This window comes from Prunus avium, chromosome 6 (assembly GCF_965620075.1).
Source record: "Prunus avium chromosome 6, drPruAviu1.hap1.1, whole genome shotgun sequence".
NCBI lineage: Eukaryota > Viridiplantae > Streptophyta > Magnoliopsida > Rosales > Rosaceae > Prunus > Prunus avium.
The window spans coordinates 35,879,518-35,898,063 of NC_142289.1; the positions used below are offsets into that span (position 1 = coordinate 35,879,518).

Genomic DNA, 18,546 nt, shown 5'->3' on the forward strand with positions numbered 1-18,546 from the left:
ATTGGATATTTATTGATACTATTCTCTAAAAAAGGTTAAATAAACTCTGCATATACCATGTGGCCATACTATCGTAGTATTGATACTATTCCCTAAAAAAAGGAAAGTGACATTGAATTAGAAAGTAAATCAACCTAGAACCTGCTTTCCTTGTTTGTTTTTCCATGTAATAATGGGTTGAAATTGTTAATACAAAGTCAAAAATACAATCAAAGGAGAAAATAAAGGAATTAAACAATAAGCAAAGTAGAAAATAAATGTTCAATTATATTTTCCTAATAAAAGCAAAACCTATATCAATGGTTACACACTTGAAACTAAGGATATATAGCTCCTCCCTCTGTTGTTATATGTCACTTGTAACTCTCATTGATCAAACGGACATAAAAACTCTTGTGGTCACTCTCGTTTTGCCAGAATTTCTGACTTATTGCTTACTCTTTTCACACAACACCGCTCTCCTCCTACCTCCTCTCCAAAGCCTAATAAATAGGTACACCACGCTTTATAAACCAATCTTCGGCACAGCAAAAAATAGTTTCCACTCCAACTCTTAATATATTTATCCTATCATGTCTTCTTCTTCTTCTTCTTCAACAGCTCTCCAATGGCTAAGCCTTGTGGGAATAATATGGCTCCAATCCATCAATGGAACCAACACCAATTTCCCAGCTTACTCATCCCAGCTCAAAAACGTCCTCTCCATGTCCCAACTACAGCTCAACAATCTGGCCTTTGCCTCTGATGCTGGAAAGCTCTTGGGTTGGTTTTCAGGCATTGCTGCTATCTACTTACCCCTTTGGCTTGTCCTTTTGATCGGTTCGCTTCTCGGGTTAATCGGCTATGGCATCCAGTTCCTCTTCATCACAAACCAAATCCCATCTCCCTCCTATTGGCAGATTTTCCTCCTCACTGTTGTTGCTGGCAATAGCATCTGCTGGATCAACACTGTCTGCTATGTTGTCAGCATTAGGAACTTCCCATGTCACCAGCAGATTGCTGTGGGGATAACAACAAGTTACCAAGGACTGAGTGCCAAGATCTACACAGATATTGTTGGTGCTGCATTTTCTTCCTCGCCTCAGAGAAAAGCCAAGGCCTATTTGCTTTTGAACGCTCTGTTGCCACTTGGGGTCGGCGTTGTCGTGGCGCCATTGGTTAGAGATATTGGTGTAATGGGAGGACCAAGAAACATGGAAGCTGGGTTTATTTCGATGTTTCTGATAACAATTGCCACCGGAATCTACGCCGTGATCAGCAGTTTAGGGTCGATTTCTAGCGGGTTATCTCCCCTGAAAAATGTGATAGGTACCGGTGTGTTCCTATTGGCCCCGTTGGTAATTCCAATCGTTGAGAAAATGAGAGAAAATTTGTCAAAAAAATGGAACTTAAACAGAGAGAGAAGAGTGTATAGTTTTACCATGGAGGAGAAGAACAATGGCATAGGGAGCTTAGAAATTGGGGCAGTGAAAGAGGGAGAAGAGTTAGATGGTACCATGGAGGAGAAGAACAATGGCATAGGGAGCTTAGAAATTGGGGCAGTGAAAGAGGGAGAAGAGTTAGATGGTAGGCAGGTTCATGAGCCTTGTGTTAGAGAGGAGATTGGAGTGAAGTTGATGGTGACAAGGCTAGATTTTTGGTTGTATTTCTTTGTGTATTTTTTCAGTGCAACACTTGGGTTGGTGTTCTTGAACAACTTGGGACAGATAGCAGAGTCCCGTGGCTCATCCAGGACTTCATCTCTGGTCTCTCTATCCTCTTCTTTCGGGTTCTTTGGGCGCCTCATGCCTTCTCTTCTAGACTATCTCCTCTCAAGGTAACCCCTCCCTTGATCATATCTCATATGTCTCGTACGTTATATTGTCAGACAATCAATTGGCACCACACATTAAAACAAAAACTCAGCGTATAAATGGTCCGAATTGATCGTCCCATAACAAAATAATATGTTATACTATGTGACAAGAGAACATAATTTTAATAAATTTTTTATTTTTCCAGGAGCAAGTATACGATTTCAAGGCCCGCGTTGATAGTGGCATTGGTGGCTCCAATAGGAGGGGCTTTCTTTTTGCTTCTCAACCCAGCAAGCTTCTCCCTTTTCATCGGCACAGCCATTATAGGAGTGTGCACTGGAGCAATAACTTCAATTGCAGTCTCCATAACCACAGAGCTGTTTGGGACCAAGAATTTCTCTGTGAACCACAATGTGGTGGTGGCAAATATATCAATAGGGTCCTTTGTTTTTGGCTACTTGTCCGCTATTTTTTACCGCAAGGAAGGAAATCAAGAAGATGGGAAGTGCATGGGAATGGCTTGCTACAGAAACACTTTTGTCATCTGGGGTTCTCTTTGCTTTCTTGGGACTGGCCTAGCTTTAGTGCTTTTTGCACGAACACGAAAATTCTACTCCCAAAGATCATAGAATCTGTTTTTTAATTTATAAATCTTTTATTTTTAGAAACATTTATAGCTGTGTACAGGGATGACAAATTGGCCATGTTGGTATTTATTGCATCCCAAAAAGAAAAGAAAAGAGAAGCAATTACAGTATAGGAGGTAGTTAGATGTTGATCTAACTCTTTAGGTAGTAGCTAGCTAATGACCAACCTTTGTTGTTTGTTACACATGTATTATTAAGAAGTTTTGCAGCATCATATCCATTTTCCCATATAATTTTACCAGTAATCTCGTTTAATTTCTAGATTCTGGACAAAATTGCTTTACTCTAGTATTATCCAAAGAAACTTTACATAATCAATAGTTCTAAATAACAAGAACTCTCCAACATAATAGGCTAGAGGGTTTGGTTTTAAATTTTGTTTTTTTATTTTTTTTATTTTTTTTTCTATCAAACAGTATCGAGGCTGCAGTTATAAATTACACTAATACAACTACAAAAGCCACAATTGCCACTACAATTACCCATAAAAGGGTCAAAATCACTACTCACAAATACGGAGAGATTCATCGACGATATCAAACTCATACAATATATTTCCACTTAAAGCCAAACAATATGACATAACTGCATGTCTGGAAAATGTGTGGAGCATATATTTCTTGTTTAGGAAAATGTTTGCAGCATGTATTTGAATAAGAGTGAATAATTTGGCTGCCAATGTAAAAAATCGTGCTGTATTGTCTTGTCTCTCATGGCATTTATTTCACCTTTGACCCAAACAATGATATGACTATATATGAATTGGGTCCAAACGGAAAGACAGGATTGTATATGGATAATTAATGTCGAATCAATAGCCTTTCAGATTAATGTAAGGGTAAATCATTAAATCTTATAGATCCACTAATTAAGTTACGTAATAAAGCTTCTCACAAGGAAAAAACATATTTGTTTTGACGTTTACGACCAAAAAAAAAAAAATCTTTGCTCTGACGTTCCTGATTTGCTGGAGCTGTTAATTATCCAAATTAGAAACGTTTAATTAAAAAATAAGTAGGAATTCTTGCACAAGTTACTGTTGTTGAATACTGTGGAAAAACATGCTTTGCGTAGTTTTATATATATATATATATATATATACAGAAATTCTCTTATGCGGACATCCGGACGTTATTATCGTGCGGACGCAGTGTATTTTGTACTACCCCTCTCTGTTTTCCTGCCTGTTTACAATAGGATCCGCACGATAATAACGTGCGGACATCCGGATAAGAGAATAACTGTATATATATATATATATATTTTTATATTTTTATACAAGCGATAATGAAGGAGGAGATAGTCGAACCTAAGACCTCGGATACAAGCTTCTTACATGCTTTGCACATTTAATTTTATTGAAGTTATAAAAAAAAAAATTACACACATGTAAATGGATTGGAAGATCAAAGTCCTAAGTTCAATTCTCCCTCTTTTAATATCACTTTTATTATATAAAAAATCAAAATCCATTATCACGTGTGCACATGAAACACCAAGTCTCCCCAGGCCGTGTTCCAAATCTCACATGCATGCCAAATTGCCAATGCCTTTAAAATAGCAAAATAAACTTTTGAATTTGAACCCCACATATATCATGCGTATCACATAGGGTTAGGGTAAACTCCGTTTGTTGTTGGGTCCTACCAGAAATGCACAAACCACACAAGCAAGAAAGATGCACGGCACTTCTCTCTCTCTCCTCATGTAAACCCGAGATGATGCAAGGCTTGCTCATGCTTACTCAAGAAGATCTCATACAATTATAAATAAAGAGAGCCGACCTACACTACACGTAATTACTTTTTCCATGTAAACTAAAAAATTCACGAATGTGTATATCGACGTGGTGTATCTAAATTCACTCATATAATAACATATATATATTATATGTAAATTCTAAACTCGGTATTCTATATAATAAGAGATTGAATGATGTCTCATGATTAACATGTATTCGATATATGATGTAACATATGTTGACGTGGTACAAGGAACAATCCTGAATATTAGATTCAAATCAAAATCAAATCAATACACATATATAATTTTGGCAAAACATAAGCATATATATGTCATATAATTCACAAACGCTGGAGTATAAAACTGCCAAATATATTGCGGGCTTGATGGTTATTTACTTTGTCTTCCGTGTGCTATAAGGCAGTAAATGTAGCGTAACGGGCATATGGTCCTTTCTTCTTCCTGCATATTGACAAAGCAATTTCATCGCCATAACTAAAGTTACCCTCTCTTCCTCTATCTGAATAATATTTGTAGGAAAGTGGGGTCCATCTGATTGTATTGTATGGATTGTGGGGTCCATGTCATTCTCAGTTGATCATATTTTCCTCTTGGTCCTCGTTGGTAATTCCAATTAAAGTCCACATAATCCGTTGATCATATTTGAATATTTTCCTGTTTCCAGGAATTATTGAGGTTGATAGAAGTTTCCAACACTTCAATTTCTCGCTCTCTTTATTTTTTTGGATGAAATTTCTCACTCTCTTTTGACTTGTCAGCAGAGAGGATTTATAGCATCACCAACTGCCTATATGTTAAATCACTACATTTACAGAGAGAAGAAAATTGTTCAAACCAAATATCAAAATTATTCCATAAATCGTCAAATTCAAATTTAACATTTTTCACCTGATATCGCCGTACGTTGTATAACAGAGACCTTTGCCCAAACAGTAAAGCTTACGTTTGACTGACATGTGGATGATGTATACATTGCTATATCTTTGTCACTTTCAGACCAGCAGTCAGCTTTAATTTCCACCAATATCAAACAACAACAGCAGCAACACACGACCAACGGTCAAGGTGTATGTTTTAAAAAAAACCTAACTGCTGCCCCCACTGAATGTTATTTTTTATTTATAATATTAACTTTTTCTTTTTCTTTTTTAATATGTTTTTGTGTGTATAAAATAATTCTTGATTGTACTTGTCTTGTATTTGTGGTTTAAGAATTTTCTTAATCTTTCGAAATGAGTGGCTCATCTAGCAGAACATACGAGCCAATCACAGACTTCCACATTGTCTTCGCATCTAATATCAAAAAACAAAAAATGATCAATCCGTCATTACAATGAATTTAGCCAAATTGGCAAATATTTAATCAATCAATCAGCTTCATTATCAGAGATTTGTCACTTTCGCAAATTCCCGTTTTTAGTAGCCATGAAAAAGATCATATGGGACCAGCATTTTCATAACTTTTTTTAAATGTATTTTTCAGCATGCGGTTCAAGTTAATTGGTGGGAATTAATTGTGTATTGTCCTCACACTTTTCTCAGTGATTCATCATTTTTATTTGGTGGGAATGGATATTTTTAACATTTTTTACCTTTTTTTTGGGGGACTCTTTGTATATTATATAGTGTTCAAAGAAAGTTAGCTGAATGAGTGGCTATTGAATTGAATGACAAACTTTATTAATTTCCTCTGTCTCAAATTTCAAAGTTCCATTAACATCACCGTACGAGCAGGTAGATATGTGGTTCAGAGTATTGTTGTTGCTTCTTAACTAGCCTCCAGGAGAAGCAGAAATAATTATATGAAAACGAACCGATTGATTATCAATGGGTTGTTCATTGGATTGGCTTAAGTTTTGGATGTGCTTTTAAGTGGTCTTAGATTCAAGCCTCCATGACACCTGTAGGCGACATTGTTTTAGATGAATTTAAAGTAATTTGTATTCCATTCAAATATTTTTTGGTGTGACTATCAAATCGCCTCATATTCCATTCAAATTTATACAGGCTCACCAATATTGAAGGCGAAGTGTGTCCAATGCATCCTTTTCAGGCTCAAATATTTTCTAGAAAGAGGCCCAAATTTTCTTTTGGAAACTAATGAGCCCATATTCTTAACACCATTTCATTAGTGTCCATATGGACTGGTTATGTTGGTTGGTGCGTTAGGATCTAGAATTCAATGTGGTATTAGTTATTCATTAAGATGTTTAATTTGGATATAGATGCACAAATTGATGTCTCAAACTATGGCTTCTTTGACCACATGAATAACTTTTGTGCAACTCTTTTATTTTGTTGCCAAACTTAATGCCGAAGTGCAATGAGAGTTCAAACATGAGATTATTGATATGTTAGTCAAGACATTGGAAGAGATGAGGAACCAGTAAAAATGATCTTCTAGCTAGTTAACTCGTTATGCTGAATCATTGTACTTGATCAAGACCATTTTTTACTTTCTGTTTTTCTCTGTGCGTGCGTCTTGTAATTTTGTTATAAAAAAAAAAAGTTTGATAATGATGATATTATTCCAATTAATTTTTACGCTAACATGCACAGTGTTTTTTTCTTCAGTCATAAACACTCAATTTATCTTTGTATTGTAGGTATGTGCCAACGAAACCTTTTGTCTTTGGTGTTTATCTTATGCTTAGGAATTAATTCTTTGGATGACCAACAGATACTATAAGCTCTCTCTCTCTCTCTCTTTTCTCTCTCTAATATCTCATGGCATTTTCCTATCAACTTTATGTTGTTTGTTGTCATTGATATAATTTGCATGTGAATGTACTTTCTGTATAAAAACTCACGTGAGCTATGCTAGTAATTTATACAAGAAACCTTGTATCTATTATCGTCTGCAAAACAGTGTGTGAGAATAATTATATATCATATATGGTATATAATGAACATGCACACCATAGCTAGCTAGTTGCATTTAAGAAATGATTCAAACTAAGGATGTGACAAATAGTGTACTGCTATAGGATTTGGAAAGAATATCATTGAGAATGTACCCCGAAAGCTTGTCCAATTAGGAATGTTACAAAAATGTATTATATTACGGAAATGTCACGAGAAAGAATATTTGGAGAAACTGGTGGAATTTCTCAGGATATATGTTAGACAAAATTAATCATCTTCAGACCAAAAGAGACATTTACAGCTCATCATATACGTAATGTATGTACGTGTTTTTCTGTTTGTAATTCTCTAGTGTTCTTAGTTAGTACTACCCAGATGATAAGCACCAAGTCACCCTCAATGTTTACTTCAATAATAATTTTATTTCCAGTACATGATTCACTGTGTGTCTATATATATACGTTATTATATCATATAGCTGTTATAGAATTTTGAGATGTTGATATGATTTGACATGAAAATAATACTGATAATGGATTTTTTGCTGTTTGGAATCCACTTGCGAGATTATTACATTGCTCTAATTATAATTTCATCCGTTACAAATAGATGGAGACAAATGCATTATAATATATATAAGTAACATTGGAAACTTATCTGCTTTTGGTGCATCAATGAAAACAAAGTTATGCAACACAAAATATAGAAAAAAACAGTGTGTACTTGAATTACAAAATGTACCATACATAAATTCCCTTATGAGGATGTCCGGACGTTCCTCCCTATTTACAATGACATTCGCACGATAATAATGTGTGGACATCCATATGAGAGAATAACTATATATATATATATATGTTGTACATTATTTTTCATGTCCACTTTATCTCAGAATTCTTATGACTTTTCAATTTCGAGTCTATAAATTTTCACAAATTTTTATACAAATAATATTGAGAATGGAGGAATCGAACATGACTTAGTAACTGCTTTAAAGACACTTAAATTATAAATTCTTTGCTATAACTTTATCACCTTTTAATTGAACTACAAATTTTAAAGCTTCCCGATGTATGCAATTTGCAAAGGGACAAGAGGAAGGGGGAACTGTGCATGCATGGGATAAATTGTTTGGTTCTGATGATTAAGCTGGGGCAATCATGTGAATAGATGGTTACCAGATTGTCCACACCTTGAATGCAAACAACCTTGAAAGCAAATGCTCCAGCTAACACATGAGCTACTACGTACTGATTCGCGAGCCAGAAACTAGCTAGTATCAATCTTGTATATTTATTTAAATAATAATAATAATAATAATCAGATACATAGTCAGATAAAGATTGATTTGGTTGAAATTCTAATTCCAATTCTACATCGATATTGGTCTCAAATACGCTTTAGTCGAAGGACTCAAATACGCTTATTTGATAAACAGCCCACTCCACATTGTATGAATGTTTATGGTTGCATTTGGTCTTCAAGACGATTGAGTTGAAGGTAGGTTAGTGCTGGTTTCTTTTAGTCGAGACTCGAGAGCATGGTTGAATATATATGAATGAATGGTAAAAACAAATAATAACCATCAGCTTGGCCTCCCTACGCAATATATGCATGTGTATAGCTTAGTTTTGGCAGTATTATTTCAAATTTTCCATAGGAATAATGTTGGTCAATTTATGTCATAAAGTGAATTATGATTTGAGTGTATCATTTGCAGGTTGTGCAAGAATGCAACTAACGAGAATACGACACATTTGGTTTTGATGGGCATGCATTAGTACTATTAAATTGGCAGCTTTTAAAGGAATTAAGTAAAAACAAAGAAATGGCAAATGGGGTTTTGGAGAGAGAGAGAGAGAGAGAGAGCCCGTGAAGAAGGTTTGGAGGCATTCAGAGCACAAAAACTGAGCATGGTTTGACGCTTCCTTTGCTACTTTCGATGGTGTCCCAATCACGAGTAGATTCCTTCTTCTCACGTAACCCCACCACCACCCTCTCCCTCTCTCGATCACTCTTGCTCTCCTTATAATACATACATTCCCATGCAAAATGTATCTCTGTTTCAACTTTCTTGTATATATATAATTTCCATTATTATTTCCAAGAGATGCCATGTCCCCACACACCCTCTCTTCTCTTCCTAGCTAGCTTTCTCCTTCTCGATGCTTCTTCTACATCCAATTATTGCTTCTAATTTCATGTATCCACATTTCCAATTTTCCATATCCATGATGGCTAGTTACCTCATGGGTAAGGAGAAAATATCAAGTGGACTCATCTTTATCTAAATCAGTGAATATAAATAAGATTAATTTATTAGGTTACATATATTATATATATGCCGTGAAATAGTTTCTTCCTCGAATTCATTTGCGGTCCAAATTCATAATTTTGAAAAATAAGTATATGCCTCACAATTTAAGTTTGATATATATATATATATATCACATATATTAATATGTTTTGATCAATGAGTAAATTGAAATGGGATTCAATCTCTATAGCATGTATGAGTTTATGAATGTGATACAAATAGTTTTGTTGAAAATTACATATGCTCTCATTTCAATTACACTATAAATTCAATTTGTAACAGCAAAAGATTAAAATAATAATATCCATCACCATCAACACAATGTACAGATTTTGTGTATGAATGTTTTAGATTACATATAATTTTGGAGTATTACATAAAACATATATTTCTTTTCAATTTGTTCTAATAGTATATATTCATGAAGATAGATCTTTAATTATATATCTCAGAGAGAGAGAGAGAGAGAGAGAGAGAGAGAGAGAGAGTAGTTAAGGTTGATCTAATAAATCATTCCACACCTCTTTTTTCACTTTATAAGTACAGATAGCCATCAGCAAGAAACAAGAGAGAGAGAGAGAGAGAGAGAGAGAGAGAAGCCATGGTGTCCAAGGTGCAGAAGAGAGCACCAGTGTCCAAGAAACTGCAATCCCTTCGTTCCATCTCTAACTCCCATGCGGTACTCATCTGAAACATCTCTTGTTCTTGGCTTTGCATGCCTCTCTCATTCTCTCCTCTACACATAATTATTCCTCCTTCACACGGATTGTTTATTTTAGTGGGACAAATTAAAGATAACTCTTTCACTTATCTTCATCTGATCTTCTTGAAACCTGAATTCCGAGTCTGTAATTTCTCTGGTTTCAAATTAAGGCTCTTTGCAACCTTGATAGATCTCTATTAATTTCGTTATTCCCACTTCATTTTTTATCCATATATAATTTGATGTATTATGTGTGTGTGTGTGTGTATTATTTCTCCCTTTGAATTCCCTCTTTCTCCTAATTATTAGTTCCTTAGACTTTTACTCGTAGGGTAGGGATAAAAATTAAAATTCAGGAAGATTGTGTCTCTGTGGCTGACTATGACTATGACCTGACCTCCGTCCCCGTGTGTTTTTGTGTCTATGTGTGCAGCACAGTAAAACCTCAATTATATTGGATGCATCCAAGTATATACAAGACTTAAAGCGAAAACTGGAGCAAATGAATGAAGAGATCATTGCCGCAGGGCGTAGCTCATCTGCGGAGCATAATCCCTTCCTGGTGGGTAAAATCTGAATACGCACCAAACATCCTTGCTTAAGTAATTTGTGTATAATTAACTCAACAATTAATTGAGGGGTTTTATTCATTTCAGCAACTCATAGTTGAGCCTCGAGAGGGAGGCTTTCTTATCAAGATGTTCGCTGAAAGGAGCTGCAGTGGGTTGCTTGTTTTCATATTGGAAGCTTTTGAGGAGCTAGGCCTTGATGTGCATCAAGCTAGGGTTTCTTGTTCCAACAATTTTCTTCTAGAAGCAGTTGGAACAATTAATGTAAGAATAATATACATGCAGCACATATAGCACTGCACGTACTCAATTGAAACAGACAATTAAAGTTATGCAAACGTGGCATCTATATATATATGTTAATTTATTTTGACATGTTTGATGATCAAATATTGTGTTATTTTCTGTTGAATTTGGTGTTGCAGGATAATCAAAGTGCTGACCAGAAAGATGCTCAGGCAGTGAAAGAAGTGGTGTTGCAAGCCATTCAAAACTGGAGTGAAGTTACCCAACAAGAATAATAATGCAAGCAGACTCTCAATTCTTGAACTCATCGTTTGCTACTTTCCTTTTTCAGAATTAATGTCCTCTCTCTCTCTCTCTCTCTCTCTCTCTCCCTCCCGTTTTTCGTTTCTTCCTCCCTCTCTCCCTTAATGTTTTTGTACGTCCAAATCAGTGGTTGTCTGAAGCATATATATTATATATAGGTTACAGATTTATTAATTGTTTTGGTTTATGAATGGATGAGACAAATAGCCTATATCCTAAAATTAATAATTAAAACCAACTTACATGCGCATATCTGATGAGAATTTACTTTGCTTTTTAAAAAATATATATATATACTATTATTTTTTTATCCGGATGTTCGCACATTATTACCGTGTGAACGCCATTGTAAACAGGGAGGAAAACATGGAGAGATAGTATAAAATACATGGCGTCCACAAAATAATAACGTCCAAATGTCTACATAAGAGAAAATTTGTAATATATATATTCACTCGCAAACTTTGATGTGAATCCATGGTCACTCACTTTTGTTTCTTCTTCACAAATTTGTGGAAAAGGGAAAATGTAGTTGGGGTGAAAGGCACCTTAAAGTTCAGTATTATTCATTTCGTATGTATATTTTCATGAATGCCAACCAAAAAGAATGGTTAATTTACCAATAAAGGTGATTTGAATAACACGTGCCTTATTATTTTGAGGACTTTTTCTATTGAAAGGGACGATAACATACTAAACTTACACAAACTATATGAATACTAGGACTCGAACTCATTAACTTTCTTAGAGGGAACATGTGACTTATTATATAGCTGAGAGTATGAGAATCGTTACTTACCATGGTGGTGGTGGTATATACATGCATGTCATAAATATAACACCTTTTGGAAATATAGGAACTTTAGGTGCCCCTCTCGAGACCTGAATATCCAACTCTGAAACGTATGTGAGTGTGAAAAAGAGAGAAACTTAACTTGTTTCTCAACCCTCCCCTGTCAGAAACATCAAAGATGGATTTGGCCATAAAACTTTGCACAACTATAACTCATTGTTAATCGCTGCCTTTACAGAAGATTTAGGGGAAAGAAAAGAAATTTTGTGAAGGGAAAAAAGTGTGCATTTTAGGGAAAAGATTTATATGGGTGTAATCATCAAATTGGGAGGGTTCTATAGAATTTTCCCATTGAAAATTTTATTTAAAGATGGGTGAGCAAAGAGATGGTCACAACAATAACATCACTCCAATTTTTGGCAAAATTGGACGAATACTGTTCCCACGTCTTTGGGCTTTAAGAATCTGAAATAACGCAAACATACTCCTGATGCATGACACTCCCTATTTTGGTTTTGTTCCACTCATGAGTTTTGCTAGGCATAGCCGCATAGTCGCCCACACACACATGGATGATTGTCGGCCATTGATGAGTGTCGGTTCCACTCTAGGGTTCAAGGCCACCGACTGCTTAGTCCTTAGAATTCGTGGTAAAATCAAGTGCAAACTTCAGAAAGAAAATCTCGGTAAAGTACAGCAGATGACACAAATCATACAATGAAGAATTTACGATTTGAGAGATACAGGTTATAAATCACATTGGACAACACTAAGTTTTGCTACACAAACTAAAGGAACATGGTCCAGCTTGGCAGCTTTTGCCATGCCCTTAATGCAGTGGTTGACTATCAAGCAGTAGCTGCATGGACAACAACAAAATGTCTGTCCTAAAGAAAGACTGAAACCCAACTGAACTACCATAAACTTTAATTGCTAATCAAACACCATAAGCTCTGGAAGAATAACAACATTCAAAGTATTATGTTCAATAAATCACAAACGAAATATGCATCAAATAGAAAGGTAAACAGATTAGTTGTTTTGGCCCAAAAAAGAAAGAAAAAACAGATTAGTTGTATAATGTCAAAATTATGAAAGAAACAGCTGTGAGCAGATGAGACGTACAAAAATTCAACAACTCAAAAACATATTTTAAAGCACAGGAAATCCAGATCCAACTAATGAGATCCATAAATGTGCAGTATGACCCACTAAAGGCAGTTTGGTTTCCTTTCTTCTCTCCCCATGGAAATAAAGTCTTATCAACACCTGAAGATCCACCTAAGAAGTCAGCACCAGCAGTGAATAACCGGAGCTTCCTTGGATGGAATTTACAGTCCTTTATTCCTGCATACAACCACAGTGCACAAAAATATTAGCTTCTATCAATATCTCCGTTTCTAAATTCTGCTCGTGAAAAGCTTTTTGGGGTTTTGTATTTTAATATTGAATTATGCTTTGATACTGAGTTGACTAGAAATTTGGCCTGCAACTCTGCATATCCATTCCCTAAATCCTTAGAGCATCTTATCAAGTCCCTATTCTAGAGTGTAAGATATCTCACCATATTATACCTTCAAAAATATTGAAGCCCGTAAAAGTATGTTCATGACAGACATTAAAGCCAGCAATCAATAAACTTTTTGCATACGCTAGCCTTATTATATTCATTTTGTTAAAGCACCCAACAGAACATAAACTAAAGAAAGCTATCAGTCTCACCTCTCCCATTTGAGCTTGTATGGCCTCGGAGTATTTTCAACGGACAAATAAGTTGGCAATCATCAGCATCTACCTTGTCTCATTGGTTTAGGACTGGTGCAACACTGTCAAACTTTTCCTTCCACACTTTCCAAGCATTCCTGACTTCATCCAATTCTGCATCAGGAATGCCTGTGTTTCTATCTAAGTTTTCAACCCATTCTTTCCAAGGATATCCTGAAGGTTCTAAGAACTTTGAAACTTCAGGCAACATAACAGATGTGTAGAACTCGTCAACTGCCTTAATAATTTCTTCTGATTCAACCATTGCCATCATTTCAGGCCTTGTTACATTTCCAGGTCGTTCTCTGATTGAAAATCTGTTTCCTCTTAAAAACAGAACTTCAGATGGGGCAAGTGGTAGGATTATCCGTGAGAACATGGCCAGTGATAATGTCAAAATATCTCTTGGGAGTAACTTGCGCTTTATGGCCACAGCAGTTCCAACCATTTTGCGAATCTGGTAAGCACATAAAGAGTATTGTTATTGAATTAGTTCTCCAAGTAAGAAGCAGCCAAATGACAGGAAGAAGAAGCCTAAGTTATTTAGGTGAAATCTGAAATACGATGTGAGGAACTAGAAAGGTTGTTGTACCATGTGTATGAATTTGTTAAAGAATTTTCAGGGTCACACTAAAATGACTTACTTGATGTAACATGAAAGACTCTCCCGAAATGGAAAGCTCAACATAATCATGTCCAAGCGATTTCTCTAGCTTCCCACAAGAACAGCGAAAAATCTTTCTGAAATGAGAAGCACTTATTCTATCTCTTTCATCAGGTTCATATAACCATCTTGCATGGATGACCGAACCAGCACTTTGATCGTTGCCACCACCATCTCCCTGCTTCTCGCAAGCATTGCGTAAGTTGCCCTCACTATTGCTAGACGGTGAAGAATTTTGGTTCAGTACCTCGGCATCTGTTTCTGGTGCATTTGTTCCATCAAAATTTTCATCCCTATCACTTTCCTCAGACTCAGAGGCTGATGCCTCTCCAGTTGATCTCCCTGTTATTGACACACTTCCATGTCTACGTGATTTTTTTACAGGAAGCTTCCTCCTGTATTTAGATCGTATGGTATAATTATGAAAAGGATGTTCTCCCTGCAGAGTGCATTGACGGACACAGACTGTTCAACTCAAGAATTTTTTTCTCAAGACAGCGACTAAATTAGGTGCTGGAAGGAATCACAATGGTATAAAGGAAATGCATTTGAAGACAAAAACACTACACCTCGAAACAATTTAGTATACTATTGAAGTCTGAGATGTGATAATCAATTTCTGCTGCGCTGAAGTGGCTTTTGATTCCAATAACATCAGCAGGAAGGAGGTATGAATACATGCGGAGATTACACTCCTTTCTAGGATCAAAGCTCCTAAAAAAACAAGAAATAAAATTGACTACCATAAATAAACTTGTAGAGAAAAGGCAAGTGCATGTTATTACAACAAGAAGGGATATCTCAGGAAAATCTAGGTTAAACTAATATCTGGAAATTGCAACTATCACACTAACAAGGAAAAGCATGTCGTGACTCCACTGTCTAAATACCAAAATCTCTCACTCATTTCATACCTATTGATGGTATTCTATAATTTATACTAGAAAGCTGAATAACAAATTATCTCACCTCTGCGCAGGCAAAATGCTAAAAACTTTGATATTATGAGGAAGATAATAGTTAATGTGATTCGCAAGGGCAATGCCATAAGGGTCTCCGTCCCATGCTTTCTCCGGGATTTCCATTTTAAATGATATCATTGTCGCTAATGAGTGAACCTACAATATAAATTTCATCACAACAAATATAAAAACCAACATCCTCATAGAATGCAGCAGCAAACAATAAGGTTGCAACAAACAAACAGAAATCAGTTATAAGTCAGTTTCATTACTCCTTTATCTGTTCGGCTACTTCTGGCCCACGCAATCTTGTTAAGGTTCCCGAGATTACTATCGCGGATACCACCGGCATTGAATATGGCCGTTTCCAGTTCTTTTTCAATAGCTACATTTCAAAATTGTAATATGCTTTTTAGCTACATCCCATCCACGCATGCTAAGCTGATTCAAATATGTCTGTTACATGTCAATGACTCAATGTTTAATTTCTTATGGCATGGTCTTTTAACATAACTAGTTCATCCAAAATTTGTGGTCTGCTCTATCAGTAATTTATAAAAATAAATAAATAAATATCGTTATTTTCAAGATAAAAGAAAATTTTCCACGGGCAAGGATGAAGAAACTTACTAGATAATGAATGTTCGTCTCGTTGCATTTGCAAGCCTGAAAGCAAATACATAAGAGAACTACAAAATATTGAACTTTGCATATAAAAAGGCAAAACACAATGAAAGTATCGAACTTTAATGTAATAAATTAACAATAGAAATTGTGAGATTTGAAACGGACCTCGGTAATCGGAGCCGACGTACCCGACCCGGAGAACCACTTTCTTCTTTCGAACGGATTGCCATTTGTCAAGGTCGGTTGAGGTTTGTTGAGCAGTAGAGGAGATAGAGGAGGAGCAGTAAATAAGGTTCAATCTTAGGGGTAAAATTGGTTTTGAGAAACGGAAGCTCTGAATTGGGAGTCTTGGAAGCCACAGCGAGAACGGGAGTCGCAGAGAAGAGATGGCCATGTTTGAAATTTGGAGAGCAGGGAGGCAGGGCTGCAGCCACAGCTTCCTACTAGTTGTGACTAGTGAGTGTACAGAATTTTGTGCTAATTTTTTGGGACCTGCAAAATTTTGTGCTAAAGTTGAGTTTATTTATTTATTTTGTTCTCGTCAATTAAACTTATGTTTTTTTGGTCTGGAATTAAACTTATGTCAGTCGGGCCTAACCTAATAAAAAAGGCTTTAGCTAACTTTTAAAAAAATAAAATAAAAATTAACCTAACTTATACATGTTTGGGTTGCATTAATAGAATGAGTTAGATATGCCAATGAGGTCTAGCTCAATAGAAAATGACATTGACTTGCAAGCTAATAGTGTTGGGTTCAAACCCTTATAGCACCTTAGTAGTGTGCGAGAGAAAAACATCCCTCCCTTTGTTGTTTAAATTATCATTTGTATTAAAAACATGAGTTATATATTATTTATTTTAAGGTGATTTATTATTATACCCAATATAGGAGCCCAAATTATATATGAAATGGACTTTAGAAACACACCCAAAGCTTATTTACACAAAAAGACTTTTAACTTTTTTCAAATTACAACCATAAGCTGACTCTAGGGCACTTATGACTTGATTAGGCTTGGATACTCATGTAACTCGACGTAATATTTTATGATTAGGGTTTTGATATTAATGTATGACATAACCAGACCTAATCCAAGTTAGTTGGGTTTGTCGATTTGTTGCTATATGTTGGGGGTCTTTTTGTTCCAGCAGCCTGACGAATGGGCTAGGCTGCCGTAAGGAGCGAAAACGGGTAAAATTACCCCCTGTGTCTGAGTTCAAAGATCAAGCCCCAAGAATGCTTCGAAAGGACAGTGAAGCCTTATGAAACACCCCGGTTACCTTCACCAACAAAAACAACATCTGCTTACAGATAGATTTTTAACTTGGCATGAGAAGCTTGTGGCATGTGAGCAAAACCATCATGAGTTTAGCATAAACATAGAGAGGGCTGTGAATTCCTACGAGAAACAGGGGTTCTAAGGAAAGGAAAGTGATTCTAAGAAGATTGGCTAAGGGGGGAGAGAGATGAGGAGGAACGATGGGTTGTTTGAGTAATTTCCAGCAGCTTGATGAAAAGTCTGTCAAGATCTGAAATAGCTTGCCAAAAGAGAAAATTGGAGGAGATGGAGAGGTGTGGCTCGAAATTGAAGGGTTCCAGAGGTGAGAGATGATGCTTGCTCTCTAGGTCTGGTTTGCTTGCCTTCGATTGAGTTGTTTTTTAATAGGTAGGAGACACCCCCTTTTATAGCCACTGGGAGCTCCTCATTCCCAAGAAAACCTAATGGCTTTTCTCCAATTTTGCCAAGTCTCCCCTTCCCTTTTTCTTCTCTCCTTTCGATTCATCATCTTTTATGCAATTTTCCTCAGTCCAAACACACTAAGACAAGGTTTTTGGGAGCTCCAAGGCCTTCATGCAGCGGCTCCAGCGTTGAACTCTTATTTTTGAACACCTCCGCACCTTCTTTCCTTCCCTCTTCAATGGTAGGAGCTAATAGGAGAAAGAAATTGGTAAGGGCATTGGTTTGAAGAGTGCCCGTCCTTCTAGCAACCTGTGCGCGCCATTATCCTCTGGATCTTTGCATGTTCTTCTTTAAAGTTTGCTATGCCCATGTGCTGGAGCCTCTCAGCAGCTCACCGACATACACTTTGGCTTTCATCGTGGTTCACGTTTCCAGCTAAGTGCTGGAGACTATAGATATTTTCTTGTCTGCTTGGGTTTTTTCTAATGTGATAGGTTAGCCCATTAAGAGAATGGGCTAATTTCCTTAAATGATGGGCTATCTTATTATGGTGATGAGCTTATTTCCTAGGGTATTTGGCTCCCTTCTCTCTCTCTTTTATGCTTGCTCACATATTTGAGCTCAAGAAATGGGCTTGAGTTTTGGGGCTCTCAAGCGGCTCAAAACTTCCATTTCTTAGCTCATCAATAGGCCTCATGAAAGCTCATTACCATCCATACCACAACCCACTCACCAAGCCTCGGGCATTTTGCGTGGCTTGAGCCCACTTAAGCTTGTAGTGTGGTTAGGTGTAAAATAATGATTTTTCGCTTGGCATGGCATGTCGATTGGCGTGCTCGAATTT

At 36.3% G+C, this 18,546-nt stretch overlaps 3 protein-coding genes across 5 annotated transcripts; 2 read left to right on the forward strand and 1 right to left on the reverse strand.

Moving 5' to 3' along the window:
- Positions 1 to 376: 376 nt before the first annotated feature.
- On the forward strand, positions 377 to 2,678 carry LOC110753832 (Major facilitator superfamily protein). Its single transcript, XM_021954810.2, has 2 exons — positions 377 to 1,816; positions 2,002 to 2,678. Exons 1-2 carry the CDS (start codon positions 573 to 575, stop codon positions 2,423 to 2,425), a joined length of 1,668 nt encoding a protein of 555 aa, XP_021810502.2. The 5' UTR covers positions 377 to 572; the 3' UTR covers positions 2,426 to 2,678.
- Positions 2,679 to 9,850: 7,172 nt separating this feature from the next.
- Positions 9,851 to 11,384, forward strand: LOC110753891 (uncharacterized). 2 transcript variants are annotated; one of them, XM_088254835.1, is made up of 4 exons: positions 9,851 to 10,068; positions 10,531 to 10,654; positions 10,749 to 10,925; positions 11,087 to 11,384. In XM_088254835.1, exons 1-4 carry the CDS (start codon positions 10,064 to 10,066, stop codon positions 11,180 to 11,182), a joined length of 402 nt encoding a protein of 133 aa, XP_088110961.1. In that variant the 5' UTR covers positions 9,851 to 10,063; the 3' UTR covers positions 11,183 to 11,384. The 2 variants fall into 2 exon arrangements, with proteins under 2 accessions (XP_088110961.1, XP_088110960.1); XM_088254834.1 differs by having other exon boundaries at positions 9,854 to 10,068; positions 10,526 to 10,654.
- A 1,626-nt stretch (positions 11,385 to 13,010) lies between these two features.
- Positions 13,011 to 16,523, reverse strand: LOC110753833 (Pseudouridine synthase family protein). Of its 2 annotated transcripts, XR_002526206.2 has the most exons (8): positions 16,186 to 16,523; positions 16,024 to 16,059; positions 15,666 to 15,778; positions 15,401 to 15,549; positions 15,001 to 15,145; positions 14,412 to 14,870; positions 13,726 to 14,224; positions 13,011 to 13,350 (listed from the first exon to the last, which is right to left on the reverse strand). XR_002526206.2 is itself a non-coding variant. In XM_021954811.2 (7 exons), exons 1-7 carry the CDS (start codon positions 16,412 to 16,414, stop codon positions 13,805 to 13,807), a joined length of 1,551 nt encoding a protein of 516 aa, XP_021810503.2. In that variant the 5' UTR covers positions 16,415 to 16,523; the 3' UTR covers positions 13,725 to 13,804. The 2 variants fall into 2 exon arrangements, 1 of the variants encoding a protein (XP_021810503.2); XM_021954811.2 differs by lacking the exon at positions 13,011 to 13,350 and having other exon boundaries at positions 13,725 to 14,224.
- Between the last annotated feature and the right edge of the window lie 2,023 nt (positions 16,524 to 18,546).